Source organism: Patiria miniata, unplaced genomic scaffold, assembly GCF_015706575.1.
Source record: "Patiria miniata isolate m_02_andy unplaced genomic scaffold, ASM1570657v1 HiC_scaffold_3, whole genome shotgun sequence".
NCBI lineage: Eukaryota > Metazoa > Echinodermata > Asteroidea > Valvatida > Asterinidae > Patiria > Patiria miniata.
In genome coordinates this window covers 17,585,002-17,610,129 of record NW_024037069.1, presented here as the reverse complement: position 1 = coordinate 17,610,129, position 25,128 = coordinate 17,585,002, and the positions used below count along the sequence as shown (strand labels likewise).

The window sequence follows — 25,128 nt, the reverse complement described above, 5'->3', positions numbered from 1 at the left end:
ACTTGCAAACGGCAATAGGTCATAATAACGGCAATCTCTGTAGGAGATCTGCAAGTGCATATTTTATGCAAACAAGCACACATTGCGCATTGTTGAAAGTGTTCCAAACACGCGCGCTTGTTGCTCGAAATGTGTTCGAAATACGACGCAGCAGATGCGCGTTATGCAAGTTGACGCTCAAAATGCTGATGCACGTGGACTAGGAAATGACGTCATTTGAAACGAAGATTCAGGACGCGTGACGCGTTGCATCCTTAATTCTATTTCACAATCAAAGCGCGCGAATACATACATGGTGATGCACCATGCACACACTGGTACGGCTGTCATTCAACAACCTATTGCAAGCATAATTTAGACTGTAAGAAGAGTTCAGTTTAAATTTTCCTCATCGGATGGACTCGACTGGACCCAGCCTAGAAGTGTTGGCAGTGGTGATCATACTGCAAGTATTTACAACGGTGGCCTCACGTAAGTGATATACATTGAATCGGTGCATTTAGAACTTGTTTAAAATAGGAGCTGTAGTGTAGGCACGGGCCAATGAATGTCATGGATCTAATATTAAGGCTTTAAATTGAAAGGTCATTAACAAAACATGAAATCCCGAATATTTTATGTTTTGGATTGTTTACCGATCCTATTTCAAAGGTCTGATCGAAATGAAACCAACCTAATGTCTTACCGTTCCTGAAAAAAACCCGGTTGTTTACTTCTGGCGCGGCGGACATTTTGTGGCAAACGCATTCGTATTTCCAGCCGTGTCCATTCATTGAACGGTATACGTTGTGTATGTGATAACATAATAATAAACACGGAAACAATACGCACATGTTGTTGCTCGCACGTCCGCAGAATGCGATGCACTGGTGAGCCTTGTGCGGCAGGATTCACGACTAGCACCCAACACAGCTCGATTTTTCAAAGTCAAAATTTGGACCCCCAAATTCATTCTCGCATGGCTCTCGTTAGATTAACACAAAAACGCCCAGTCTTCGTAATTTCCAAATAACATCATTTCGTTTAAAACGCGGGTTTTTGCAGCCCAATTTGGCGCATCCCAGGACGTAGGTAGGCCTAATGTCCCTTTAATAACCACAGAAAATCTTTGTCTGTGTATATCTGTTGGTGAGAGGCTGGTCTACACCAGAGTGAGAGCTTAAGCGTCCTCTACCTCCTCAGCTGTCTTCCCTTTCCTTTCCTTTGTTGTTCTTCCTATCTATTCTTTACCTCCTCCTCCCCTCCCCGTTTTAGGAACACCTTGTCAGATCAGTTTTGAACTCGTCCTGTTAGCTTAGGTAGGGTTAGAGTCGCCTGACCCCTGGAAAGGTCAAGACATCACCGATGTCTTCAGGGGGTACCTAACACCGATCCCCTGGTGACAGGAAATCCGTATACTTCGGTTTGGGTTGTGGCATGGTGTTCTGTCTTTTTTCTACATTTTATCCGTGTCAATTTCCCCTTCGGTCCCCTCTGGACCATTTTTAAGTCAGGCATCATGCCTGCATTTAACATCATTGTGAGCCAGATTTAGATACCTGCACCAGACCCATCCAGCACTTGCCACCCTTGGTTGGAGACAAGTGTGATTAATACTCTGGGTTGGAGAGGGAGCAACTGGAGCCCTGTGACAATTAAACCAAGATGACTACAAAGGCCAATAAGATACCAAGAGCCAACCAGGACCAGGCTATGGTTACATAGCCTCCACCAACACTTACGCCCTGCCAGCGCGGTGTGAGTAGGACTACCTTTACCAATGATGGAGACGAGACAAACTAGAGTTTGCAATGCCCAAGACCCCAATGGGACCAACTCTGCACACAGAGTTAGTGAAAGGGATGATAGAGATTCCTCTGGCACCTTGTCAGCTCATGATGGGCTGGATCCAAACTCGCAAGGAAGACCCAGCTCTGGCTAGGGATCTGGACGCAACCGCAGCACGCACACTGAATTGCACATTTGCAATGTAAGACCACTGCGCACTGATGAAAGTCCAGATGCTGTACTGGATCGGAGGAAGAAAAGGAAATCAACTGACTAATAGGCCTTGCAGAAAACTAGACGGCCAGAAAACGAAATCAACTAAACTGTCACATTTTATACACCTCAGCAGCCATCAGAATAAGTCTATGGACTTGGTTTCCCATTAACAAAGACCTCCAAAGCAATATCTTGAAGTTTAAATGATACTCAGACAGAGTAGCAATGATGAAACTCCACATCAACAAGAAATACCAATGCCAATTATTCTGATTTTGGATTATTCTGATTTTGGATTGCGTATTTTGGATTGCGTTTAGAGTTACGGAGGACATTATAGTTAATATTTTTGTTTTGATTAGAGTCATTATAGGATGTGACATATCTGTGATAGAGCTTTTTGTGTGTGTTATAGATTGATTTGCAAAAACCCATGGTGATTTAGGAGTTTTGTTTTATCGTGAAACCGGCTTCTATAAGTATGAGGCGAATATGCTTATCAATATCGACGAGAGGAAGTTGTTATGGATTGCTTTTAAATTTTTATTTTTTAACATGTTAAACTATGTTTTCAGAGATTTTGAGAATGCCTTGGTCAAACATTGGGAATATGTACATTCTCCCCGTCCCGTTGATTTCAAATTTTTGGCGGTTGGCGCAGCGAATAATTTCTTGGTGAAAGAGGTGCCCACTTGTAGCTCTTGTGTACCACATAAATGCTACCGTGTATTTTTTTCCCGTGTTTTAATCAGCTGGGAGTTATTTAAGACTGGTTGGGGGAAGTGACCCCTCTGAGGGCCGCCTGGAGATCTACCACAACCAATGGGGGACCGTCTGCGACGATTCCTGGGGCTACACCGACGCCCTGGTGGCCTGCAGGCAGTTGGGCTTCACCGCTGTCGGCACGAGTCTGTATTCACTCCCCGGGGCCTCAGTTCCCATCCTCCTGGATGAAGTACGCTGTGTGGGTGATGAGGGAAGATTGGCCGAATGTCCCCACAATGGATGGGGTGTTCACAACTGCGGCCACTATGAGGATGTTGCCATTCGGTGCGGGTACCAAAACACATACGGTAAGAGTGCATGCACAAGAAGAGGTTTGGCCACGGGTTGTTCAGCTCACGGTAGCTGCAGGATCAGGCTACGTATACCCAATGCAGTACGTGCCATTTTGGTTATGTTTTATAAATTAGATGCACTCTGATTTTGTTCTGCTAAAATGTTACATTTTACATGTTTCCTCATTCAAACACAAACAAACAAATAACATTTAAAGTAGAAAGATTGCAGGTAACACCAAGCAATCTCTGCTCGGAAGAAGTGTGGTTAAAAGTCGGTTTAATCTAGAAACACTGTCTGAAAAGTCGAGTGCCACACTCAACCAGCCGGTTCTTTTCAGAACCTCACTTTTTCCAAGAGAATACGTTCCACATACCCGTAATCTTCTACTTTATCTCATCCGCATGCATTGCTTCAAGTCATATACAAATTACGTTTGAGTTTAAAGTAGAACCTGGGACCAAGGAATATGACTGGCCCTGGGCATGCAGAAAGCACGCTGACTATCGGTGACATTATTATATTATTGTTTTTGCTGAAATGTCTGCAGATCTGATCGTCACTGTTGAAAAGTCCCTGCATGCATTAATTGCATCGACCTTTCCTAACTGTTGTTTCAAGTTGTACTGTTCCAATATTTGTCCGAGGTTGATCGCGGAATTATTTTTATTTTTTATTGCATGGTAAATCTGTTTATGCCCAAAAGTAACCAAAAACAAACGGTTCTTTTTTCAGGGTGATGCAGACACCAAACATAAGAATAAAAGATGGGTTTTGTGTTTCGTAAAAAAAGAAATATAGACCTTTCTACGCTTGGTTGGCAAACTGCATGTTTGCCAACCACGGGTTTGCTAAACTATGGAAGGTCCAACGCCGCAAAAAGGAAGAAGAGTTATTACAGATAACCAAAATATTATTTGATTGTTTGGAATATAACATTGTCAACAAAGCTACAACATAATTCCTAGAAATGCCTTTTTACTTTGTATCGAGGGCGTTATGGGGACTTCTTGTGGAAAAAATGTTGCCAATCACGGCTTCAATTTATGCGCTTGCAGCAGCCCATATAAAATGGCGCCAATGTTTACCAACAAAAGAAAGGTCTCGTTTCGGTTTGCGGTAACACCATGTGGTAATAACTACTGCTTAGAAGATATTAGTTCTGAAAAGAACTTGTCCTGCTTATTATCAACTTTGCTAAGTAGTTTTTTTGTTCTGATAAGAACAGTCCTGCTGTAAGTTCTAAACGAAGCTAAATTTATGCCAGGAAAAAAAAGAATTTGTTGAGGGCTCCGATTCTGATTGAGGACAAGTAGTCAATTGAGGATAGTCCCCGATTGGGGAATGTGTTGATAACCAACAAGAGGTGAAGCAATCAAGTTTAAATACAAACAAAAGAAGAAGAAATGGGATGTCCTCGATTTACATCACACAAAAACGTCTTTTATGTGTGTATATTCCTTTGAACTTAACGCTGTACGCTGCCTTTCCGGGGGTTTCAGCTGACCCTATGCCAATCCGACTCTCCGGCGGCAGCTCCAATTCGGGACGCCTGGAAGTCTACCTCAACAACGCCTGGGGCACGGTGTGCGACGACAATTGGGACCTGGCCGACGCCCAGGTGGCCTGCCGTGAGCTGGGTTACGCCGCCGTGTCCAACTACTTACTCCCGGCCATCGAGGGGGCGACGGGCTCGATCCTGTACTACGTGGGGTGCGAAGGCGGCGAGACGCGCTTGGCCCAGTGCGTCCATCTGGGCGGCGATTGGGGTACCCGGTACTGCGGCCATGACGAGGATGTGTCGCTGGCTTGTGGTAGGTTCCTCATCTGAAATTAGGGCATGTAAGATTGAATTTGGGATACCTGATCATTTTCTCCAATCGTCTTCTGTATTTGTGATATGTTCATAAAACGTTTATCGTTTTTGTGTGGTACAAAACTAAGGTACAATATTCCGTTCTTTTCCCATTCATCGTTTAAAGGGAAAATACAACATTTTGCAAACGTCAAAAAATAAAACTACCAAATCATTTTGAAATACCTTGCTGGACTGTTAGTGAATGACAGTGTAAAGCATCCTGTAAAATCATGGCACCTGGTATACTGTCATTTTCAAGAAAAGTGGTATTTTTGTATCAATTTCCAACGCTGATCGGCCGATCAGCGTTGGAAAAAAACTGGCTTTTTTTCAAATACTGGCCCCAGTTGACCATCGCACTTGTTTGCAATCGATTACACACCTATGAACGGGTACAAGCCAGCTAGACTGGTTCCGTGACCTTACAATTCCCCAATATATGTACACTGCTCTGTTTCTTCTTAAATGGAGTCAGGGAACCAGACTACAGGAAAATGATTGTTTTTCTTGGTTTTTATAGCATTTTCGAACCCAAAAAGTCAGTGTAACTATATCTGCTATATATTTCCAACCCCCCAATTCCATCCATTTCTGAAAATTACAGCAAAAGCCAATGATGTATATTCCCTTTAAGCTGGTCTTGTACATCAACAGATCAGCGTCGGACCGACACAATAGCCCTGCGTCTTGCCGATGGGATCAACTCGAACGAGGGACGCTTAGAGCTTTACCACAATGGTCAGTGGGGCTCGGTCTGTGACGATCACTGGGACGAGGCAGACGCCACTGTGGCCTGCCGTGAGATGGGTCTGGGTTCTCCTACACATCCGACAGCGGTTGACAGCATACCAGCAGGCACGGGCCCCATCCACCTGGACGATGTGATGTGTGACGGCTGGGAGGCCAGACTGATCGAGTGCGGACACTTGCAACTTGGGTCGCACAACTGTCAACATTACGAAGATGTGAAGATTGCTTGCACTGGCGATGATGTGTACGTCATGGCCTTTACAGGTAAAAATGAACTGTCGTTATTACTAAGGTAATTAATTAAAGGTGAACTATTGTCCAAACATCGCAAAATATCTGGTTTTATGTTTTGCTGACCGTATTTTGAAGGTCTTACAAAGAGGAAATTCACATAATGTCTTATGGTTTACGGTTAAATAAACCCATAGGTTAATAACCGACGTGGCAGGCATTCTGTACCTTGCCTAAACGTATTTCCAGCAGTACAACCATCGAATTATGAGGTAAAGTTGTCAGAATCAAATTGGCGCTGCATTTTTTTTACACATACACATGAGCGACAATTCACGTTGGGAAATAAGGTCTCACAACAATGGGAGCATTGTTTGAAGCAACATTTTCGGAAAGAAACATGCGTGTGTTATTGGAATGACGGTATAAGCGCTCCAACGGCTCGATCTTTGAGGACCAGTTGTTATTTTTACAAAGAGTATGTACATGTAAGGTAGAGCACAGTTTTCAACGTCGCAACATTATGATTTTCATCGTCGCAGCATAGTCTTTCAACGTCGCAGCGTATGGATTTCATCGTCGTGGCGTAACAGTTTTTCAACGTGGCAGCGTTACAGTTTTCGACATCGCACACACATTAATAATGGGCTTCAACTTGAGAGACGCGCGATTTTCAACGTAGCAGCGTTACGCTTTTCGACGTCGCAGCGATACGGTTTCCGACGTGGCAAACACGAATCGACCATCGACAGATATATGTCTGATATGGCGTTCCATACGCCCTCCATTACTGTCTGTCTGTTCTCCTTTTAGTTCCGATGGGCTACAGTTTCCATTTAGTCGACGGCCTGTCGCCCTACGAGGGTCGTCTGGAACTAGACATCCGCGGCATAGCCGTCGGGATATGCGACCTAGACTGGACGCTGCAGGACGCGGCTGTGGCATGCCGGCAACTTGGCTTCGGCACGCCCATACGCGAAGTTCAAGACGGCTACTTCGGTGTGAACCCGGCCGGGTAAGGATCTGACCTTAACACGTTTAAACATTTTGAATCAAAGAACAAAATCAGAATCGGAAACGTTTTAACGAACCCCAAATTTTAAAAATCGGAGTTGGAATTCACGCGCGCCATGTGTATATTCCAATTTTACTTACAAAGAATCAAGGACGCCGGTAAAGAGCATTACTATTCAGTCACATCCCGTGAAGTTATCCATTTGACAATGGGTAAATGCTATTACTTTAGAGTAAAACTTTCTTGTCTCTTGTTTCTCGTCACCTGGACTTGCTCTTTGATTCAACTCCTTAGGTATTATTGGGCAAACAACGTGTCCTGCTCGGAGGAAGAGGTGTCCCTGCAAGACTGCACTACCGGGAATATGGAAGTGGTGTCATCTTGTGGCCACGGTGGGCTAGACGTAGGCGTTGCATGCACTGGGCCGTTCGTTGGAAACGAACATGACATGCGGAATGCAGGTAAATAAAAAATAAACAGTATCGTCAAATGTAAATTTATTTAGTAGGCCTATTCCGACCGTTTTTTTTCCCCAAAGAATATAATGATGTCCTTGCACGAATAAATTGGGGTGCTTTTTAGAAGCAGCAGTTATTCTTTTTTATGTTGCGCTTGATTCACGCTCGGTTTGTATCGGACGTTGACCGAGTCACATGTTGTGCGAACCGCTGCTGGAAGAGTACTCAAAAGATTACTGCTGGAAGCAATGGGCTAATCTCTGATCAATGATTCAATAAAAGAGTTGTCGCTGAATCAACAAGTTACGAGACAGCAGTAAGGTCAGGGAACCGTAATAAGGTCAGGGAACCACACTAAGGTCAGAGAACCACACTAAGGTCAGGGAACCACATAAGGTCAATGAGCCACACTAATGTCAGGGAACAACACTGAGGTCAGGGAGCCACACTAAGGTCATGGAAACCACACTGAGGTCAGGGAGCCACACTAACGTCAGTGAGTCACTCAGAGAACCACATTAGGGTCAGCGCCATACTAAGGTCAGGGAACTACACTTTGGGAAGGGAACCACACGAACGTCAGGGAGCAACATGAGGTCAGGGAACCACACTAATGTCAGTAAACCTCACTATAAAAGGTCAGTTAACCTCAGCATAAGGTCAGGGAACCACACTAAAGTCAGGGAGTCATACTAAGGTCGGTGAACCACACTAAAGTGAGAGACCACATTAACGTCAGCGCCACACTAAGGTCAGGGAACCACACTAGGGTCAGGGAATCATACTAAAGTCAAGGAGCAACATGAGGTCTGGGAACCACGCTAAGGTAGGTAAACCTCATTATATTAAGGTCAGTAAACCTCACTATAAGGTCAGGGAACCACGCTAAGGTCAGGGAGCAACACTAGGGTCAGGGCAAGGTCAGTGAACATCACTTAGGTCAGTTAACCTCACTAAGGTCATGGAACCACACTTAGGTCAGTGAACCCCACTAAGGTCAGGGAATCCACTACGGTCAGTGTAAATCAGGTCAGGTAACCACACTACTAACCGTTGACCACCGCTGTCTGGTCATTTGGCCATGGTAAACTCGCCGGGATGTTGATCAGTGTATCTCTTCTCATCTTCAGACGTCCGATTAGCGGGAGGTTTAACTGCGGCAGATGGGCGATTGGAGATTTTTTTCAACGGCGAGTGGTCCACGGTATGTAACGACGAATGGGATGACGTTGATGCAGACGTAGTCTGCAGACAGCTTGGTTACCGCAAAGTGCTAAATGCTCATCACTATATTGACGGACTACCAGCTGGAAGTGGATCTATACTACTTGACAATGTCAGGTACAATATTAAAGGTGTAAATGTGTGCATGAGAGGTATATTAAACACTATGTTTAAGACCGGTTGGAGTCCGCGTGGCCAAACTCCAACCAGTCGTTAACAGAGTGTTTAATACCAACCAAGCACATATTAAATCAAATTCATCAACCCTTTTTCGGTCAAAAAAATCTAAACTTTTCTGTCCAAAAGTCAAACAAGTCAAAAATTTAAACTTTCCAACGATTTTGTTCAACAGTTTCACTTCATGATTTTCGAAACACCCCTTTAGCTAAATAATGCAATCTTCAGCTCGCGAGTTATTGAGACGTAAACAACGAGTAATTATTTCGTGGAATCCAGTCACATTAGCAATGGAGCTGTAATGCAGACAAATGAGTCTATTTTCGGTATTGAGGAATGACAAAAATGGTATCTGCAACCTAGGTTCCAAGATTTAACTGAAATCCTGACCTCAAGGAAAAGCAAGAAAATGGTCTTATAGCCAAAGAGTATTTGGTGGATAATTTGGGATATCAGGTTGTCTCTCTTGACTTGTGATTGGCTGGGATCACAAACAAGCGCAGACGCAGTCGACGTGGCATCCAGAACTTCTCTTTTCTCGTGTCAATAATTATGTGAATTAACTTGACCTTATCTTGGTTCTTGGTTCTTGGTTGGTTCTTCTCCTAAATACTCCACGTGGGAGTTTATACAGGAGGCCAGAAACACCGGGGCATCATACCGGGGCCTTATGCATCATATCGGGGGCCAATTTCACGGCGCTGCTAAGCACAAAAATTTGCTTTGCACAAAAAAGTCTGGCTCATAAAAGCAGGTTACTATCCAAAACTCTACGTGATGTATTTTGCTCGTGATTAGTATTCAGCTGTTGTTTGCTTAGCATGAAAATCACATGGAGTTTTGGCTGATAACCTGCTTTTATAAGCCAGACTTTTTTGTGCATAGCAAATCTGTGTGCTTAGCAGCGCCGTAAAATGGGGTCATCAAACCCGGTCAGCAGCATCAGAAATAAAGGTCGGGTGGTAAGTATGGTCATACACGCCATTTTAATTGTCGCTTGACTTCTATGACCTCTTCCCCGATCACACTACAATTGAATATCATTAATGTTTTTTCCGCAGATGTCAAGGAGATGAGATAACCATTATGGGATGTCGTCACAACGGGCTTCATACACACAACTGTGGCCACTGGCAAGATGTCGTCATTGAATGCTATCATGGTAACGGTGAGCAGTAGTTGTGGAAATCAAAGAGTTAATGTCATCATGTGTTGCTTATAAAATATCATGATCGTACACTCACATAGTCTGGTTCCCCGGTCCCCTTTGTCTTTCGGACTTTAAATTTGGAGACAGGTCGCTAGCAGTGAATCCTACATTCATTAGGTGGCATTCCTCCTAATATATGCAAATTATATACAGGACATGCATAGGTCTGAATCCCGCCTCTTCAATTCAAAAACACAACGGTAATGTTTACGCGCAACCAGCCTATTGCAAAAAGACAATAGGCCATCAACCTCGTGCCCCGTGGGTACGATCTTGCAGCGCCATGTTGTTTCCCCTGGAATTGTAACCCCCTGGAGTTGTAACCCCTGGAACTGTGTAATTTAAATGTGCCAAAATATGGCACATTATAATTAGGGCTGCAGTTTATCTGTTTTACGTGCCGACGCCATCTTTAAAATGTTAAAAGTTGTGATTTTGAAGAATCAATCCTTTCAAGCACAACGTTTGGACGTTGTGTTAATTAGCAAAGATTTGTATTAAATGTACGTACCCCTTTCGTGCCTTTACAACCACAGATACAGGGGTTTTTTTAGCGAAAAACGCGGCTGACATAAACCATATCGTACATGCATCGCGACTCTTGAATCATAAATTTTTTTTTCGTACGTGATGTTACGTGCAAAGCACGCGAGCGCATTATGGGCGCGCCCGGCGTGCAATCTTCGAAATGCGCGCGCAGTCAAGGGCGGATCCAGGGGGGGGGGGGGGGGGGGGGGGGGCAAAGGGGGCCATGGCCCCCCCCCCCCAAAAAAAAAACGAAACCAATTTTTTTTTTTATTTATGTGACATCGCAATAAAGGCAGGCAATGAGTACACCACCATCTTTTCCTCAAAAAAAATTGGTTAAAGTGGTCAGAAATTGCCTCAGATCGCACCACAGAGCATCTAGAATCCAACAATTTTTCGGGGCCCTTAAGCGGGCCCCGAACCCCACGCCGTAATTTTTTTGACCCACTTTTTTAGGGGACCAAAATTTTTTTTGGCCCCCCCAAAAAATTGTGTTCTGGATCCGCCCTTGCGCGCAGTACACTGTGAATAGCCATTCAGCGTCATTTACGTCATCATCACAGCCAGGGGTTAGTGTAAGGAACGAGCACGCGCCCCTGGAGTCGAGGCTGATAGGCCATCAATGTGGAATATGCCGGAGGCGATGAGCTTCGATTTTTGCTGAATCGGCGAAAGTGTCTCTGGCAAATATCAATAAAGAGAGGGAAATTACTGTTCAGTATTGAAAACCTATGCAGTTGAAATGCTTGAAAGTTGCCTTCGTGGAGACACTGGCGACTTTGCGTACTATTTTGTGTTAAAAGAGTCAGTTTTTTTTAATAACTATGTGTTCAACAATCGTCCATGCACGCATAAGCTGAATGGTGATTAAAAATAAACAATAATGATCGAATCAATGGCTTTAGGGAGCTCAAAATTTTTTCAGGGGAGGGGCGGGAAACAGTCCATTACTCACGATGTGATGCATTCCTTTGCGTCGACTCTACGGGACTTGTGCAACCTCATTCCTACGGAAACTATCTTGCTGCTATCTTTTTGTTTCCCATACCCCTACCCTACAGAGTATAGTGAGGGCACGACCACGCAACCCATGAAACCCAAGATTCACGAAAATCTTGCGTGCGACATAAGCCTTTTGTGGAGAACCCATTTGCCATTTGTGACAAAGTTTGATGTCTAGAAAATGGAGTAGTGTTCTGGAGTCTGTCAAGTCAGGGTCTCTTGAGCTAAAAAAAACACCTGAATTTGACGACAGAAACGAACCCCCTCCCTACCCCAGCCCCCCCCCCCAGAAAAAACCCCCAACCCACACATAGGCTTCCGTGAGTAAACCACACAGCTTCATCTTCTGTTTCTGTAGGGTGTCCGTTGTTCGAATGCGATTGAAAAGATGAACTAAAACAAAATTGAACTAAAACATTACTGTTACAATGCTATAGAGTACGATTGGACGCTCAGCGGTGAGAAAATCTTCGCTATCATCGGAGTCCTATTCGTTGCAATCACCCTGGGTCTTTTCATCATCAAGCGGCGTATGCAACTGGAGAAGCGACGGCAGTTGGTAGTGGTACCGGCCAATGATCAGACTCCGTCGGCCGGGGTGGGTCCGCCGGTAACCCCCCACCCGTACCCTGTCCAGCCACTGGCCGGTGTCGGTAGACCGGTATCCCCCCACCCGTACCCTGTCCAGCCAACCGGTCCCCTGCCACAGCTACCACCGGGTCAGCCGCCGTATGCCGCCGCCGTCATCCCGGCCCTTCCACCGGTGGGTTTTCCCGATCCCAACCCGCTGCCTCCCTCGTACTTGACGGCCACGGCGGGAGCCGACGGAATGAACCAGCTACCGATATACTTACCTTCGCCGGTAGCTGCAACAACCGGTCTGCCTCCGGTCCAGGGCATGCTACCCCAGCAGTTACAGCCGCTCAACAATCTGACTCTTCGTACTAGTCCATCCTATCCTAATCGATAAACATTGGTCACAAAATGAGGTTACAAGACACTGCAAAGACGATTTAAAACGGTCCATGAAATAATTTGTTGAACACTATCAGGCTAGTTTTTCATTTGAGAAAACAAATTACGGAAAAAAGTGTTTTTGAGACCTATCTGAAATTTGTTTTCGACCACCGAAGGCTGATTCGATATCTCTTCGCCTGTTTTTACCTACTGATTATCTTTGTCATGGCATAAGTTTGATTGTAATGAAAATCAATGAACAAAAGTCACAATTGAACCTTTAATTCCATCAAAGTGGATGCTACATAATTAAAACTGATTAAAACCAAACATCACAAACAATATGACATGTGGTAGATAACTCAGTTAAAAATCTGACGTTGTCTGAAAAACAAATGTATAAATTAAATTATAGCAGTACCAACCCACCCTAACTATACGAAATTTGTGCCTCTTTTAATCGAAATACATGCACTCGCCGATGAAGAATTTTTCCATAGGCCAGGTCCATTTGAAGACCATTTAACTTGGTTTAGTTTCCTTGGAGTGTAAACTAATAGAGCGTGAAAATTTACTTCAAAAACCTACGAAATTTTACGAGAATACAGCACATCCGGGTACCATTTATATATAGGCTACGATCTACAATGTGTGTTAAGTCCTATTATTATTATTTTTGTTGGCATTTATTTTGTGTCCTGACTGTATGGGCCCATCTTATCATGGGCAATATTGGGTAATTCGAAAGAAAAGCAAGCATTAAATATTTATACAACACATTGGAAATATGGCGAATCGATGACTATCACAAAATGTGAAATGTTGACCTCAACTTCCGTTCAATCGATCATGCAGATAACACTATGGTAAATGCAAACACGGGAGTATGTGACTAGACTAGTCAGTGTTCAAACTAAATGTCAACCACTTACGTACAGAGAAATGATTCAATTCCACAAGGGAAAACCCTAGAATCTCTTATACAGAGAGAGAAAGAAAAAGACTCACTCTGTGCACATTTTATTTGCAATTAATATTTTTTTTTCATTTTTTTTTCAATTTGCTAGACATTTATTCAACGTTGTTCATTAATACACAAAGTTAATGTGATAATTACATGTATTATAATTGGATATAAATTGAATTCAAACCAACATTTATCATAAATCAACAACATAATAGCAACTTTCAAGTGTTCATAAATTGAGTTATCGTCCAATTTTGCCGGTGACTTTTCATAATATGTCTCTGTTCGAGCCTGGAAAAAAACAAAGGTGCATTTAGCAATTTCTAATGGAAATGCGTCCAGATATATCAGAGAGGGGTGTTTTTGTGAAATGTAATAACAGTTGACAAGCATTCTATTCTCGTACATTTTCATCATTATCGAACATTTAATACAACCACCAGCCCACAAAGGAATACAAACACAAATACGTGCATGTTGCAACAATATACACAGTTATAAGTTTGCTTTTGATTTGATTTATTTTTACAAAAGACCTTCATAAACCTGTTTTCCACTCCAATCTTACTCTAAGTAAGCCATAAGTTATTTTTTTTCTTTTCCTTTCAGAATAGAGCACATTTTATTTTGGTTATTTTACAAATCCCCCAATTTGCCAACTTAATACAAATTATCACACTGGACAAGTTGTTTACAAATTGGCCAAGTAATTTTACAAATTAACCTAGGGCCAACTTATTGACAAATCATCCTATTGGCCAAGTTATTTGCAAATCATTCTTTTGGCCATTTATTAGCAAATCATCAGTTTAACTAAGTTATTTACAAATCGTTACATTGGCTGAGTTATTTACAAATCATATATTGGCCATGTTTTTTTTATTAATTATCCTACTGGTATTTACAAATCATCTTATTGGCCGAAGCCAGATGGTAAGGTAACAATTATTTGCCGGACAACATACCAGTTTGTATCTTTTTGAATTGGTTGTGGCCCTCATAGGCATCCGTAACACTGAGTATACCGTGTTTGTAAAATACGTCAATGAAGGGCTACACGCAATAAACAATATTCATGTATTCAACAAGACACATGTAACGCAATTCTGCTGCCTTGTTTGCATAAACCCTTGCACTCTCTTGAGGTCATTGACGCTTTCCACACAAATGGACTTGTGGAATATAACTAGGTTTAATCTGCAATTAACCACAGATCAAATAACAATTTGTGAGTATGTTTTCATGACAATAAACAATACACATACATAACATAACCATGTGAGGAGTAAATTATTCAGTTAATTTAGTGTCGAACAAATATAATAACAATATCAGGAATGTGACAGCATTACAAATCCCCATGTGCTATTCCCCCAAACATGTGTGCCCCTCAGAGTCCCAATCCTAACAATGATTGCACGCAAATAGTCATGAAACCAAAGACTCACGACTTTGTTGAGCACAGGTCAACTACAGCAAACTAGCAGAAAAGACGTCAGGTCAAACTGCCTTGAATGTCGCTTTCCTAATTATTAATTAAAACAAAGAAGTTGGGCAGATCATCTTTCCCAAAATCGTTGATGCAGAAAGCCCACATGAAACAATGTGCACACTAGCATATGTCTGTGTCTTGACTCTATAGCATGAAATTTTGTATATGCACAACATAAACCAGACTAAGACCTCATGGGTGATACACAGATTATTGACCTCCACGAAAGACATTTCGGTGCAACATGATAAAATGTATGTCTAAATAATCCTTACAGAAAGCATGTGTTACATTCCGGCCCCTTAAATGTAAGAGTAATCAACGAACATTTACAATCACAACAAGTAACCAAGCTTAACACTAAACCTTATAAAACGATTAAACTTTAAACTGGAACCTAAACGTGTTGCCTTATAACTAATTGGTCCAATTGGTTAAGGAGATGCTTCTAGTCTTTAACACCTTCTAACAGACACAGTTTGGTGATTGGCCTGACATGATTTCCAGTGGCTGTCCGTACTTCCACACTCCTAACCAGACCATCGGCTCCAGGGAAGGTCTTCAAAATCCTCGCTAGAGGCCACTGACTTCTGGGCAGATTGTCATCCTTGACCAACACCAGGTCACCAGCCTTGAAATTGGCTTGTGGCTCAAGCCAACGTTGTCTGCGTTGAAGCGTGGGAAGATACTCTGCAGTCCAACGCTTCCAGAACCTTTCAACCAGCAACTGTACGTGTTTCCATCGCTTCCCATACTGGTCAGTTGCTTTCAAGTCACGGAGTGGAACTGGATGCCCATGTCCAAGCTTCAACAGATGATTGGGAGTAAGGGGTTCGAGATCTTTCGGATCCTCGGAGACTGCTGTGATGGGTCGGTCATTTACGATAGACTCCACTTCGCAGAACAATGTGTCGAGTCTCTCGTCATCAAGCACCTCATCATGCAGAAGTGAACTCAGAACTTTCCGGCAGGTACGAATCTGGCGCTCCCAAACGCCTCCCATGTGGGAGGCCGCTGGCGGGTTAAACTGCCATTCGACCTTTCTGCTGAGAAAGAAACCCTCCGCCTGTTTGCTTTCCTGTAGACGCTCGATAGCTGCCCTTAGCTCCCTTTCTGCTCCAACAAAGTTGGTCCCGTTGTCGGAATAGATTTTCTCCGGGGTTCCTCGCCTTGCCGCAAACCTTAGGAAGGCATTGAGGAATGAATCAGTTTCTAGAGAGTGTAGCTTCTCCAGGTGGACTGCTCTGATTCGCATACAGGTGAAAATACAGCCATATCGCTTTTCCCTGCTCCTCCCTCGTTTGACATGAAACGGTCCGAAACAATCAACCCCAACGTGGGTGAACGGTGGTTTGCCTGGAGTCACTCTGTAGGCAGGTAGATCGGCCATACGTTGAATGCCAGGCAGTCCCCGAAGTTTTCTACAGAGCACGCACTCCTTCAAAATGCGGTTGATCAAAGGTCGCACCTTGGGAACCCAATATTGTCGTCTTATCACAGAGAGCACATGCTCTTTGCCCGAATGGCCAGATAGCAATTCATGTGCATGACGAACTATCAAAGTGGCCAGATGACTATCACGAGGTAGTATCACTGGACGCTTGCAAGTGGGCCCGACTGGAGAGTGTCGCAGTCTACCACCAAGCCTCAATACACCATGGTCATCTACGCACGGTTCTAGACTATACACATGACTCTGTCTCTGCACCGAAGTCTTTCCCGCCAACAAATCACGGAACTCCTTCTTGTAGTGCCTTCTCTGAACGCTCCTGATTATGGCCAGCTCTGCATCTTGCAGTTCACCCACAGTCAACCTCTGGTTTCCCTTATCTCCATTATCCAGGTTCCTTGGCCTATGGAGTCGCAGCCACTTTATGAAGCGGAGCACCCATGCGACCGCCCTTTTGAGACGATACAAAGACGAGTATCTGCTGATCAACCTGTGAGTGGGGTCATCCTGATCAACGACATCTATGGCTCGGGACAGTGCTATCTTTCTCACTTCCTTGTCCTTTTCCTGCAGACTAGGAATTTGTGGAGTCACAGGCCAACTGTCCTCAGTCTGCCACAAGAAATCAGGACCCTTTCTCCATCTTATCTTGTCAAGCATACTCTGGGCATCGAGCCCCCTAGATGCATCGTCAGCAGGATTCTGCTGTGTATTGACATATCTCCACTGACTGGCGGTAGATCCATCATGAATTGTGGCAACTCTGTTTGCAACAAATGTTTGGAGACGCTTTGATTGGTTACTTATGTACTGGAGTACCACCGTACTGTCTGTCCAGAACGTTGACCCTTTCACCTGAACCCTTAGTTCTCTTCTGAGCATCTGGTCCATCTTCACTGCAATAACTGCAGCAGACAGCTCTAGTCTAGGGATAGTCATGGTCTTCAACGGAGCGAGTCGTGATTTGCCAATCAGAAAGCTGCAGTGAATATCACCGTCAGTGTTGACAAAGCGGGCAAAAGAAACGGAGCCATAGGCATCTTGTGAAGCGTCAGCAAAATGATGCAAACGACATTCCTCAACAATTCCAAAATCACCAGGAATCAGACACCTATCAACTGAAAACTGCTCCAGCTTGGGAAGATCATCCAGCCACCTGGTCCACTGATCTTGCGTACTGACTTCCAATGGCTCATCCCAGCCCTTCCCAACTATTCTACACTCATTTTGGAACATGAGCTTGGCCAACAGAACAAATGGACACACGCACCCAAGAGGATCGTAAACGGAGCTCAGAATGCTTAACAGACCTCTCTTAGTGTGACATCCTCGCCTTGACTTTATCTTGACTCCAATCTGATCACCTTCGGTATCCCAACGTACTCCTAAGGCCCTTTCCACAGGAAGACGTTCATGATCAAGGTCCAAGTCGGTGACTGTCTTGGCTCTTTCAGCCGTCGGTACGGAATCCATGACCTTTCTGCTACTGCAGATCCACTTAGTCAAGTGGAAGCCACCTTTAGCTAGAAGGTGCGTCAGCTGCTTCACCATGAATGATGCATCATCCTCCGACTTGAAGGATTTAAGAAGATCATCAACGTAGAAGTTCTCTTTTACCGCCTGGACTGCATCACTGCTGAACATATCCTCGTTGTCATCTGCCGTTCGCCGCAGAGCAAATGCAGCGCAACTCGGACTCCATACCCCTCCGAAAAGGTGGACCGTCATACGAAACACTTCAGGAGGTCGAGTAGCATCCCCTTCAGGCCACCATAGGAATCGTAACACATCTCTGTGTTCCTTGGAGACTCCAACCTGATGAAACATCTGCTCGATGTCTCCCATCAATCCAACTTTGTGCTCTCGGAATCGGGTAAGGACTCCAACTAACTTGTTCATCATGTCCGGCCCCTGTAATACTCTGTCATTTAACGAAGTGCCACAGCATCTAGCAGCGCAATCGAACACAACTCTAAGCTTTTCAGGCTTGTTGGGGTTCAGAACACAGTGATGAGGTAAGTACCAAGTTCGTCCCGTTGATGATGCCAGCTCGTGCTCAGGCACCCTCTCAGCAAACCCTCTGCTCAACAGATTTTGTATCTCTGCACAGTATCTTGAGTGCAAACCGGGGTCCTTGGTAAACCGCTTGGCAAGGGATTGCAAGCGCCTTTCTGCAACAATCCTGTTCTCAGGCAAATCGGGAGTGTCCGACTTGAATGGTATGTCTAACTGGTAGTGGCCATCAACAAGATTGACTGAGTCATTCCATGTCTTGACTGCCTTCTTGTCATCCAGTGACATGGTTCTGTCATCTGATAGGTCTGCAGTGTCAAGCTTCCAAAATCGCTCGACCTGAGCTTCAAGGCCGCCTTGAACAAAGTTGGACACTGCTGCTGCTGGACTCCCACTGGCTAACGGTCCATTCACCGTCCATCCAAGGCAGGTTCTGACTGCGTAGGGTTCGCCTTCCGCACCACGCCTCACCTCTAATGGAACCAGGGCCTGTGGGGCATCTTGTCCAATGAGAATCGCTACACCATCTTTAGCCACGCATGGAACAGGAATGTCTCTCAAGTGTTTGAACTTCCTCACATCTTCAAGGGTAGCGCAGGAATCTCGCAGAGTGGGAAACTCTTTCAGAGCGTGAATCTCTGGTATGCAGAAAGACTTTCTGGTATGGGCCTTGCCGACAATTCCAGACACGTCCAACGAAAGCACAACTGTTTGAACCTGTGCATTCTCGTTCAACGTGTCCAGAGACAAAGACTGTGGGGTGCCCTTTACACCCAGCATTTTCACTAACTCCATTGAGCAGAACGACCTGTTGCTCCCGGGATCAAGAAGAGCATTTGTCTTGAGCCACTCCCCACTACCCGCACCTCTCACCATCACGGCGACAACTGGTAGGGCTATCTTGGAGTGTTCTTGACTGGACCCACAAGCGAGACTTGTTGCTCCGACTTTCTGATCATCAGGCGATTCTTTAGGAGCACCTCCATCTTCAGAATTCGCTCTCTGGAATACACCATGTAACAACCTCGAGTGTTTTCCTCTACATCCTTGAAAACCACAGGGAGCTGCTTTACACTGCCTTGAAAAATGCCTACTGCAGAGACAGTTGAAACACAGCTTGTTTTCACTCGCCACTTTGACTCGGTCAGTAGGAGACATCTTACCAAAGTTGTTGCATGCCGCGAGTGCATGTCCCCCAGAGCACAATGGACAAGCTGTCTTCTTCACCAATTCGTTCTTGCCACATTGATGCTTGGGCGAGTCAGTCCCAACCCGAGACCTGTGGTCGACCTCACTGGTGGCTTGGATATTATAGTTGGATCCCTTCTTCTTGGGTGATTTCTCATTGCTGTGCCGGTCCTCCAAACCATAAACAGGATCATTTGCCTCTCGAGCTACTTTGCTGATAAACTTGACAAGTTCTGCAACATCGGGGTAGTGGCCAGTCTTGTCCAGAATGCCCACAGCTTTCGAACGCCATTTACCCTGCACGAATTGTGGCAGTCTCTTTACGATGAGGCTAAGGCTCCTTTTAGTGTCAACTTCTCCAAGCTTTTTCATCGCTGTCAGAGTGAGTGTGCAACTTCGAAGATCGTCAGCTAACTTCTGGATACCTCTGCAATCCCCTGGCAGGATGCGCGGGCCCTCTGTAAGTTTACTGACCCAAGTTTCCGAAATCCTGTAATCGTTACCAAAGCGTTCACGTAGCAATGCTCTTGCCTTTGTGTAGCCCTCATCCGGCTGCATGACAGCACAACATCTGATAACTGCCAGCGCCTCTCCGCAACAATACTGGAACAGGCGATTTAGCTTGGCGCTGGCCCCAACGCTGGTGTTGCCAACAGCTGCATCAAAGCTAGAGATGAAGATCCAGTATTCAAGAGGGTCCCCATTGAACTTGACCAGCTCACACTTCGGCAAGAGCAACGTGTCAATCATCTCACGTTGCAAAGGAATCGCTGCCATGGGCGATGATGGTTGCACTGGAGCAGATGGCTGCGGGTTACCAGTTAACCACTGATCCACCTTCTCTGCAGCCGTCGACCCATGTAAACTTAGCTTAGGCTCCTCTTCATGTGAAGATTGTTCAATGTCTCCCAGAGCCCTTTTCTCTGCCTCTGCCTTGGCAATTTCCAGCTGGAGTTCGCAGTCTCGCTTACGCTGAGCAAGTCTAAACTCTTCCTCTTCAATGGCTTTCAATGCTATCCTGCTTGCGGCTTCTGCCTGAAGGCCTGCTAAAGTAGCAGCTGCCTTGAGCCTAGTACTACTAATTGAACTGGAAGTACCAGCCTTGCTGGATTTACTGGCATTTGAAACTGACATTGTGAACTATCAAATTACAGCAGTGAAAATGGAATAGCAGTACGTTATGATCAATACCAATATTATATAAATCAGAAAAGATTTTACCAACCAGTCAATCAATCAATCAGCACAATTATGTGAAGAAAATGTAAATTATGTGAAATATCAAACACTACAAGTAATTAGCAAGAAAATTACACAACAATCAAGCAATAAATCAAACACATGTGCAGTTCACAGTATACAGTTCGATGAACTTGGGATATCCTTGAACACGGTCAGATGCTCGTCCAAAGTTCAAAGGTCACTGATCACATTTCGATGAACTTGGGATATCCTCGAATACGGCATCAGGTGTTCGTCCAAAGCTCAAAGGTCACAGGTCACAGTACGATGAACTTGGGATATCCTCGAAACACAGAATCAGGTGCTCGTCCAAAGCTCAAAGGTTACAGGTCACAGTACGATGAACTTGGGATATCCTCGAAACACAGAATCAGGTGCTCGTCCAAAGTTCAAAGGTTACAGGTCACAGTACGATGAACTTGGGATATCCTCGAAACACGGCATCAGGTGTTCGTCCAAAGCTCAAAGGTCACAGGTCACAGTTCGATGAACTTGGGATATCCTCGAAACACAGAATCAGGTGCTCGTCCAAAGCTCCAAGGTTACAGTACATGTACAGGTATACAAACTTGGCCGCAATCAAATTGTCCAAGATGATTCACGATTCAAATCTTGTCCCCCATCTGGACCACGAGGAAATACCCGATGATTACGGCTCTCACCATGTAGGGCGCAAGTTGCGTCAGTCAGCTGCATACACTCAACATCAGGTGCAATACACACAACCCCTGGACTGTGAACATCATGGGTGGTTGTCAGGTAAGTACGGTGGCAGGCAGCCGTCTCAACTTTGGTGGCCAACATTGACTGGAACGCCATTAACTCCAATAACTTGGAGAGTGACTCGAAGTCATTAAACTGTAACGCAATTCTGCTGCCTTGTTTGCATAAACCCTTGCACTCTCTTGAGGTCATTGACGCTTTCCACACAAATGGACTTGTGGAATATAACTAGGTTTAATCTGCAATTAACCACAGATCAAATAACAATTTGTGAGTATGTTTTCATGACAATAAACAATACACATACATAACATAACCATGTGAGGAGTAAATTATTCAGTTAATTTAGTGTCGAACAAATATAATAACAATATCAGGAATGTGACAGCATTACAAATCCCCATGTGCTATTCCCCCAAACATGTGTGCCCCTCAGAGTCCCAATCCTAACAATGATTGCACGCAAATAGTCATGAAACCAAAGACTCACGACTTTGTTGAGCACAGGTCAACTACAGCAAACTAGCAGAAAAGACGTCAGGTCAAACTGCCTTGAATGTCGCTTTCCTAATTATTAATTAAAACAAAGAAGTTGGGCAGATCATCTTTCCCAAAATCGTTGATGCAGAAAGCCCACATGAAACAATGTGCACACTAGCATATGTCTGTGTCTTGACTCTATAGCATGAAATTTTGTATATGCACAACATAAACCAGACTAAGACCTCATGGGTGATACACAGATTATTGACCTCCACGAAAGACATTTCGGTGCAACATGATAAAATGTATGTCTAAATAATCCTTACAGAAAGCATGTGTTACAACACAGTCTTGCTTTATTATAAAACTGACCTATTATGTAACTAGCCTTATTCCAATTTGTCTACCTTTTACCGGTGAAGCCAGCAGGAGTTGCAATAAAAGGTTAACCTCATATAGGCATACCCGTGTTTCGTCCCCGTTCTCATGTCCTTGCAGACAAGACAGGAGCCCTTTTTACTTTCTCTGAGACAAGACAGATTTCAGCCAGTCAGATGGTTCAGGTATCTGAGAGTAGCGACAGCTAAGGATCTTTCGAAGCACTAACTTGAACTGAGGATGCTTTGTCGTGTAGATGATGGGGTTTACACAGCTATTCAGGATAGTGATGGTTCCTAAATAGAGAGCAATCTTACCACTGCTTGGTACGACAAGAGAGACGAAGTAAGGGGATATCAACAAGAAGAAGATGCAGAAGACCATGAAGAGATTCTTGGTGATTGCAAGTTGCTGACGGCTGATTTCTTGTCGTTGGCTTTTGGCTAAATCGTTGGTGGGCGTCGATGAGGACTCGGTCGATATGCTATTGACGGTAGACTTACCGACTGCCTTGTCATTCTGGGCTGGGCTATCGTGCTGAGTGCGTCTCCTCTTCTGCTTCCTGAAGTGACGTTTGAGATGGATGTAGAGTGCCGTGTAGGAACTGATGATGATGAGCATGGAGACTGGGAAAGCTGCAAGAGACTGAGCCAGGTTGTACTCTTGGCCGCGGGGATGGTCATCCTTGTCTGAACACGTGTTGCCCTGGGGATCGTAACCAAAGTCACCAACGCCAAAGATTGGCGGCAAGAAGAACACAATCGGCGGGATGACCCAAGTCGCAGCGATCATGACGGAGACTTTTCCAGGGGAGTACCAACGACTGTATGTTGCAGGTTTCTGGGTGACCAGCATGAACCGATTGAACGCTATCGCCGCCAATGAGTAAAGGCTTGTACCAAGACCGGTATTTAATTGCACAGCTGCGATGTAGCATGGGACCTCTGTAGCTAACGGCCAGGACCCATGGCTCAGTATGGCGACGGCCTGCCACGGGTAAGAAAGACTGGTCCAGAAATCGGCCAGGCTGAGGTTGACCACGAAGGCGTTGGTCACCGTGCGGAGTTTCTTGGACACAACGACCGACCAGATCACGAGGCTGTTCCCAACGAGTCCAAGGACCGCGGCTACGATCCACACACAGGCCACGCCAATGCGGACATTGTACGGGTAGAGAGATTGGCTAAGGGTAGCCGGTTCTATGGTGGTGACGTTCATGATTGACGATGTGTTATTCATACTCATAAAGCCTTGTTTTAATTTGTCCAGTTAGACCTGCAAACTAGTTTAGAAGTAGTTGCATGTTAATTCACGTATGCCTACATGCCGCATGATGCGCAGAATACAAACGCTTTGATACAAAACTAACAGCTTCACCGTAAGTCTGGTCGTATAGTATCACCAATATATCTGCATCACTAAATGAACAAAATGTCAGCGCAGCGTTTTTCATCATACCTGTGTAACCCATCCACAGAGGAGGCAACGTTTAACATTGTGGAATCAAAATTGAAATGATGCTTGTGTTGGGAAAATGATAAGGACAAAACAAACCCATATTTCCCTGGAGATGCATTTTCCCGATGAAATCTTAATGTGGGTGTTTACATGTATAGCACGTCGGTGGTACCTCATGGCGCACTGATAACTTATTAGACATGTCTTCGTACAATTAAAAGCTTGACAAAACGCAATCAGCTCTACTAATAATGTGTTTGCATTTTACTCTCAAAGTGCAAGGTTAAAGATTAACCACGTTACGGTTATTCAGTGGCGTAACTATAGGGTTAAATGTCTGAGGGGGCACCTATAGGGGTGCATACATTGTTCATGGAGGGCACTGAAGGCAAGTGGTATTTTTGTTCAATTCAAGACTAAAAATTGGGGGGGGGGGTGGGATCATCCGGGGACACGGACATCCGCTGCCGGGACGTCCCCCCCCCCCTTAATTACGCCACTGTTGTTTTTTTCAATTTGTAGTCTTCAACTGTAATTAACATAAATGAAACAAATTCCCAACTAGTTGAATAATTGGTACTTTTACGCAAATGAACATGCTAATTGGTAGTGAAAGTTAATCGATCATTGAAAACGGTAGTTTCCGGTAATTGGGCACCAACTCCGGTAGGTCTGCTGGCGTGGTGCTATAGAGGCGAGACATCGAAACGCCAAGAATTAACGGGTAGACTTGCTAAATATAATACCTGGTAGTCCACGACATCACATGAACTATATCAGCCTGAACTGTACTCACTGAAGATACCTGAACTTTCCTATTTTGGCCCATTAAATACGTTCTAAGATCTGCAAGCTCTGAAACCTGGACCCGAAAGACTCCTATCAACCTCGTTCCCAGGGCGTCGAGCAGTACGCGCCCACCACTACCTGCTCTCACTCAATACGGTATTGGATCATTTGCATGTCCAAAAGCTTTGGACACGTATGTAAATGAAGAATAGTCTGGTGCCTGCCTGTGCTTTACATCAGCGTTTGTTCGAACCTGGAAAAAAACAAGGTCCATTCAGCAATTTCTAATGTAAATGCGTCCAGATATATCGGGGAGGGGGTGTTTTTGTGAAATGTAATAACCGTTGACAAGCATTCTATTCTCGTACAGTTTTATCAATATCAAACATTAATACAACCACCAGCCCACAAAAGGATACAAACACAAATACGTGTATGTTGCAACAATAAATACATGGTTTTAAGTTTGCTTTAGTTTTGATATATTTTTACA

The 25,128-nt window shown here is 44.5% G+C and overlaps 4 protein-coding genes across 5 annotated transcripts; 1 reads left to right on the top strand and 3 right to left on the bottom strand.

The window, feature by feature from the left end:
• Positions 1-266: 266 nt before the first annotated feature.
• On the top strand, positions 267-13,597 carry LOC119737841 (scavenger receptor cysteine-rich domain-containing group B protein-like). Of its 2 annotated transcripts, none has more exons than XM_038212463.1 (9): positions 267-471; positions 2,736-3,056; positions 4,545-4,856; positions 5,555-5,914; positions 6,695-6,896; positions 7,191-7,357; positions 8,485-8,695; positions 9,817-9,917; positions 11,933-13,597. In XM_038212463.1, exons 1-9 carry the CDS (start codon positions 396-398, stop codon positions 12,463-12,465), a joined length of 2,283 nt encoding a protein of 760 aa, XP_038068391.1. In that variant the 5' UTR covers positions 267-395; the 3' UTR covers positions 12,466-13,597. The 2 variants fall into 2 exon arrangements, with proteins under 2 accessions (XP_038068391.1, XP_038068390.1); XM_038212462.1 differs by having other exon boundaries at positions 9,817-9,923.
• A 922-nt stretch (positions 13,598-14,519) lies between these two features.
• LOC119737840 lies at positions 14,520-16,580 on the bottom strand. Its single transcript, XM_038212461.1, has 2 exons — positions 14,868-16,580; positions 14,520-14,616 (listed from the first exon to the last, which is right to left on the bottom strand). The coding sequence occupies exon 1, from the start codon at positions 16,299-16,301 to the stop codon at positions 15,360-15,362; it is 942 nt and encodes a 313-aa protein (XP_038068389.1). The 5' UTR covers positions 16,302-16,580; the 3' UTR covers positions 14,520-14,616; positions 14,868-15,359.
• On the bottom strand, positions 16,406-20,696 carry LOC119736528. Its single transcript, XM_038210540.1, has 2 exons — positions 16,620-20,696; positions 16,406-16,465 (listed from the first exon to the last, which is right to left on the bottom strand). Exons 1-2 carry the CDS (start codon positions 20,694-20,696, stop codon positions 16,406-16,408), a joined length of 4,137 nt encoding a protein of 1,378 aa, XP_038066468.1.
• A 1,663-nt stretch (positions 20,697-22,359) lies between these two features.
• On the bottom strand, positions 22,360-23,671 carry LOC119737839 (G-protein coupled receptor moody-like). Its single transcript, XM_038212460.1, has one exon. The coding sequence runs from the start codon at positions 23,631-23,633 to the stop codon at positions 22,527-22,529; it is 1,107 nt and encodes a 368-aa protein (XP_038068388.1). The 5' UTR covers positions 23,634-23,671; the 3' UTR covers positions 22,360-22,526.
• Positions 23,672-25,128: the final 1,457 nt, after the last annotated feature.

Bases quoted from the DNA above. Each gene is read 5' to 3' on its own strand.
- LOC119737841 (XM_038212462.1), top strand. From the start codon at position 396: ATGGACTCGACTGGACCCAGCCTAGAAGTGTTGGCAGTGGTGATCATA. The intron at 6,897-7,190 runs GTAAGGATCTGA...TCAACTCCTTAG, and splicing joins TTCGGTGTGAACCCGGCCGG to GTATTATTGGGCAAACAACG. The intron at 7,358-8,484 runs GTAAATAAAAAA...TCTCATCTTCAG, and splicing joins ACATGACATGCGGAATGCAG to ACGTCCGATTAGCGGGAGGT.
- LOC119737840 (XM_038212461.1), bottom strand. From the start codon at position 16,301: ATGGCCGATCTACCTGCCTACAGAGTGACTCCAGGCAAACCACCGTTC.
- LOC119737839 (XM_038212460.1), bottom strand. From the start codon at position 23,633: ATGAGTATGAATAACACATCGTCAATCATGAACGTCACCACCATAGAA.
- LOC119736528 (XM_038210540.1), bottom strand. From the start codon at position 20,696: ATGTCAGTTTCAAATGCCAGTAAATCCAGCAAGGCTGGTACTTCCAGT. The intron at 16,466-16,619 runs GTGCAGAGACAG...CCACTTTGATAG, and splicing joins TGTTGGCGGGAAAGACTTCG to TTCGTCATGCACATGAATTG.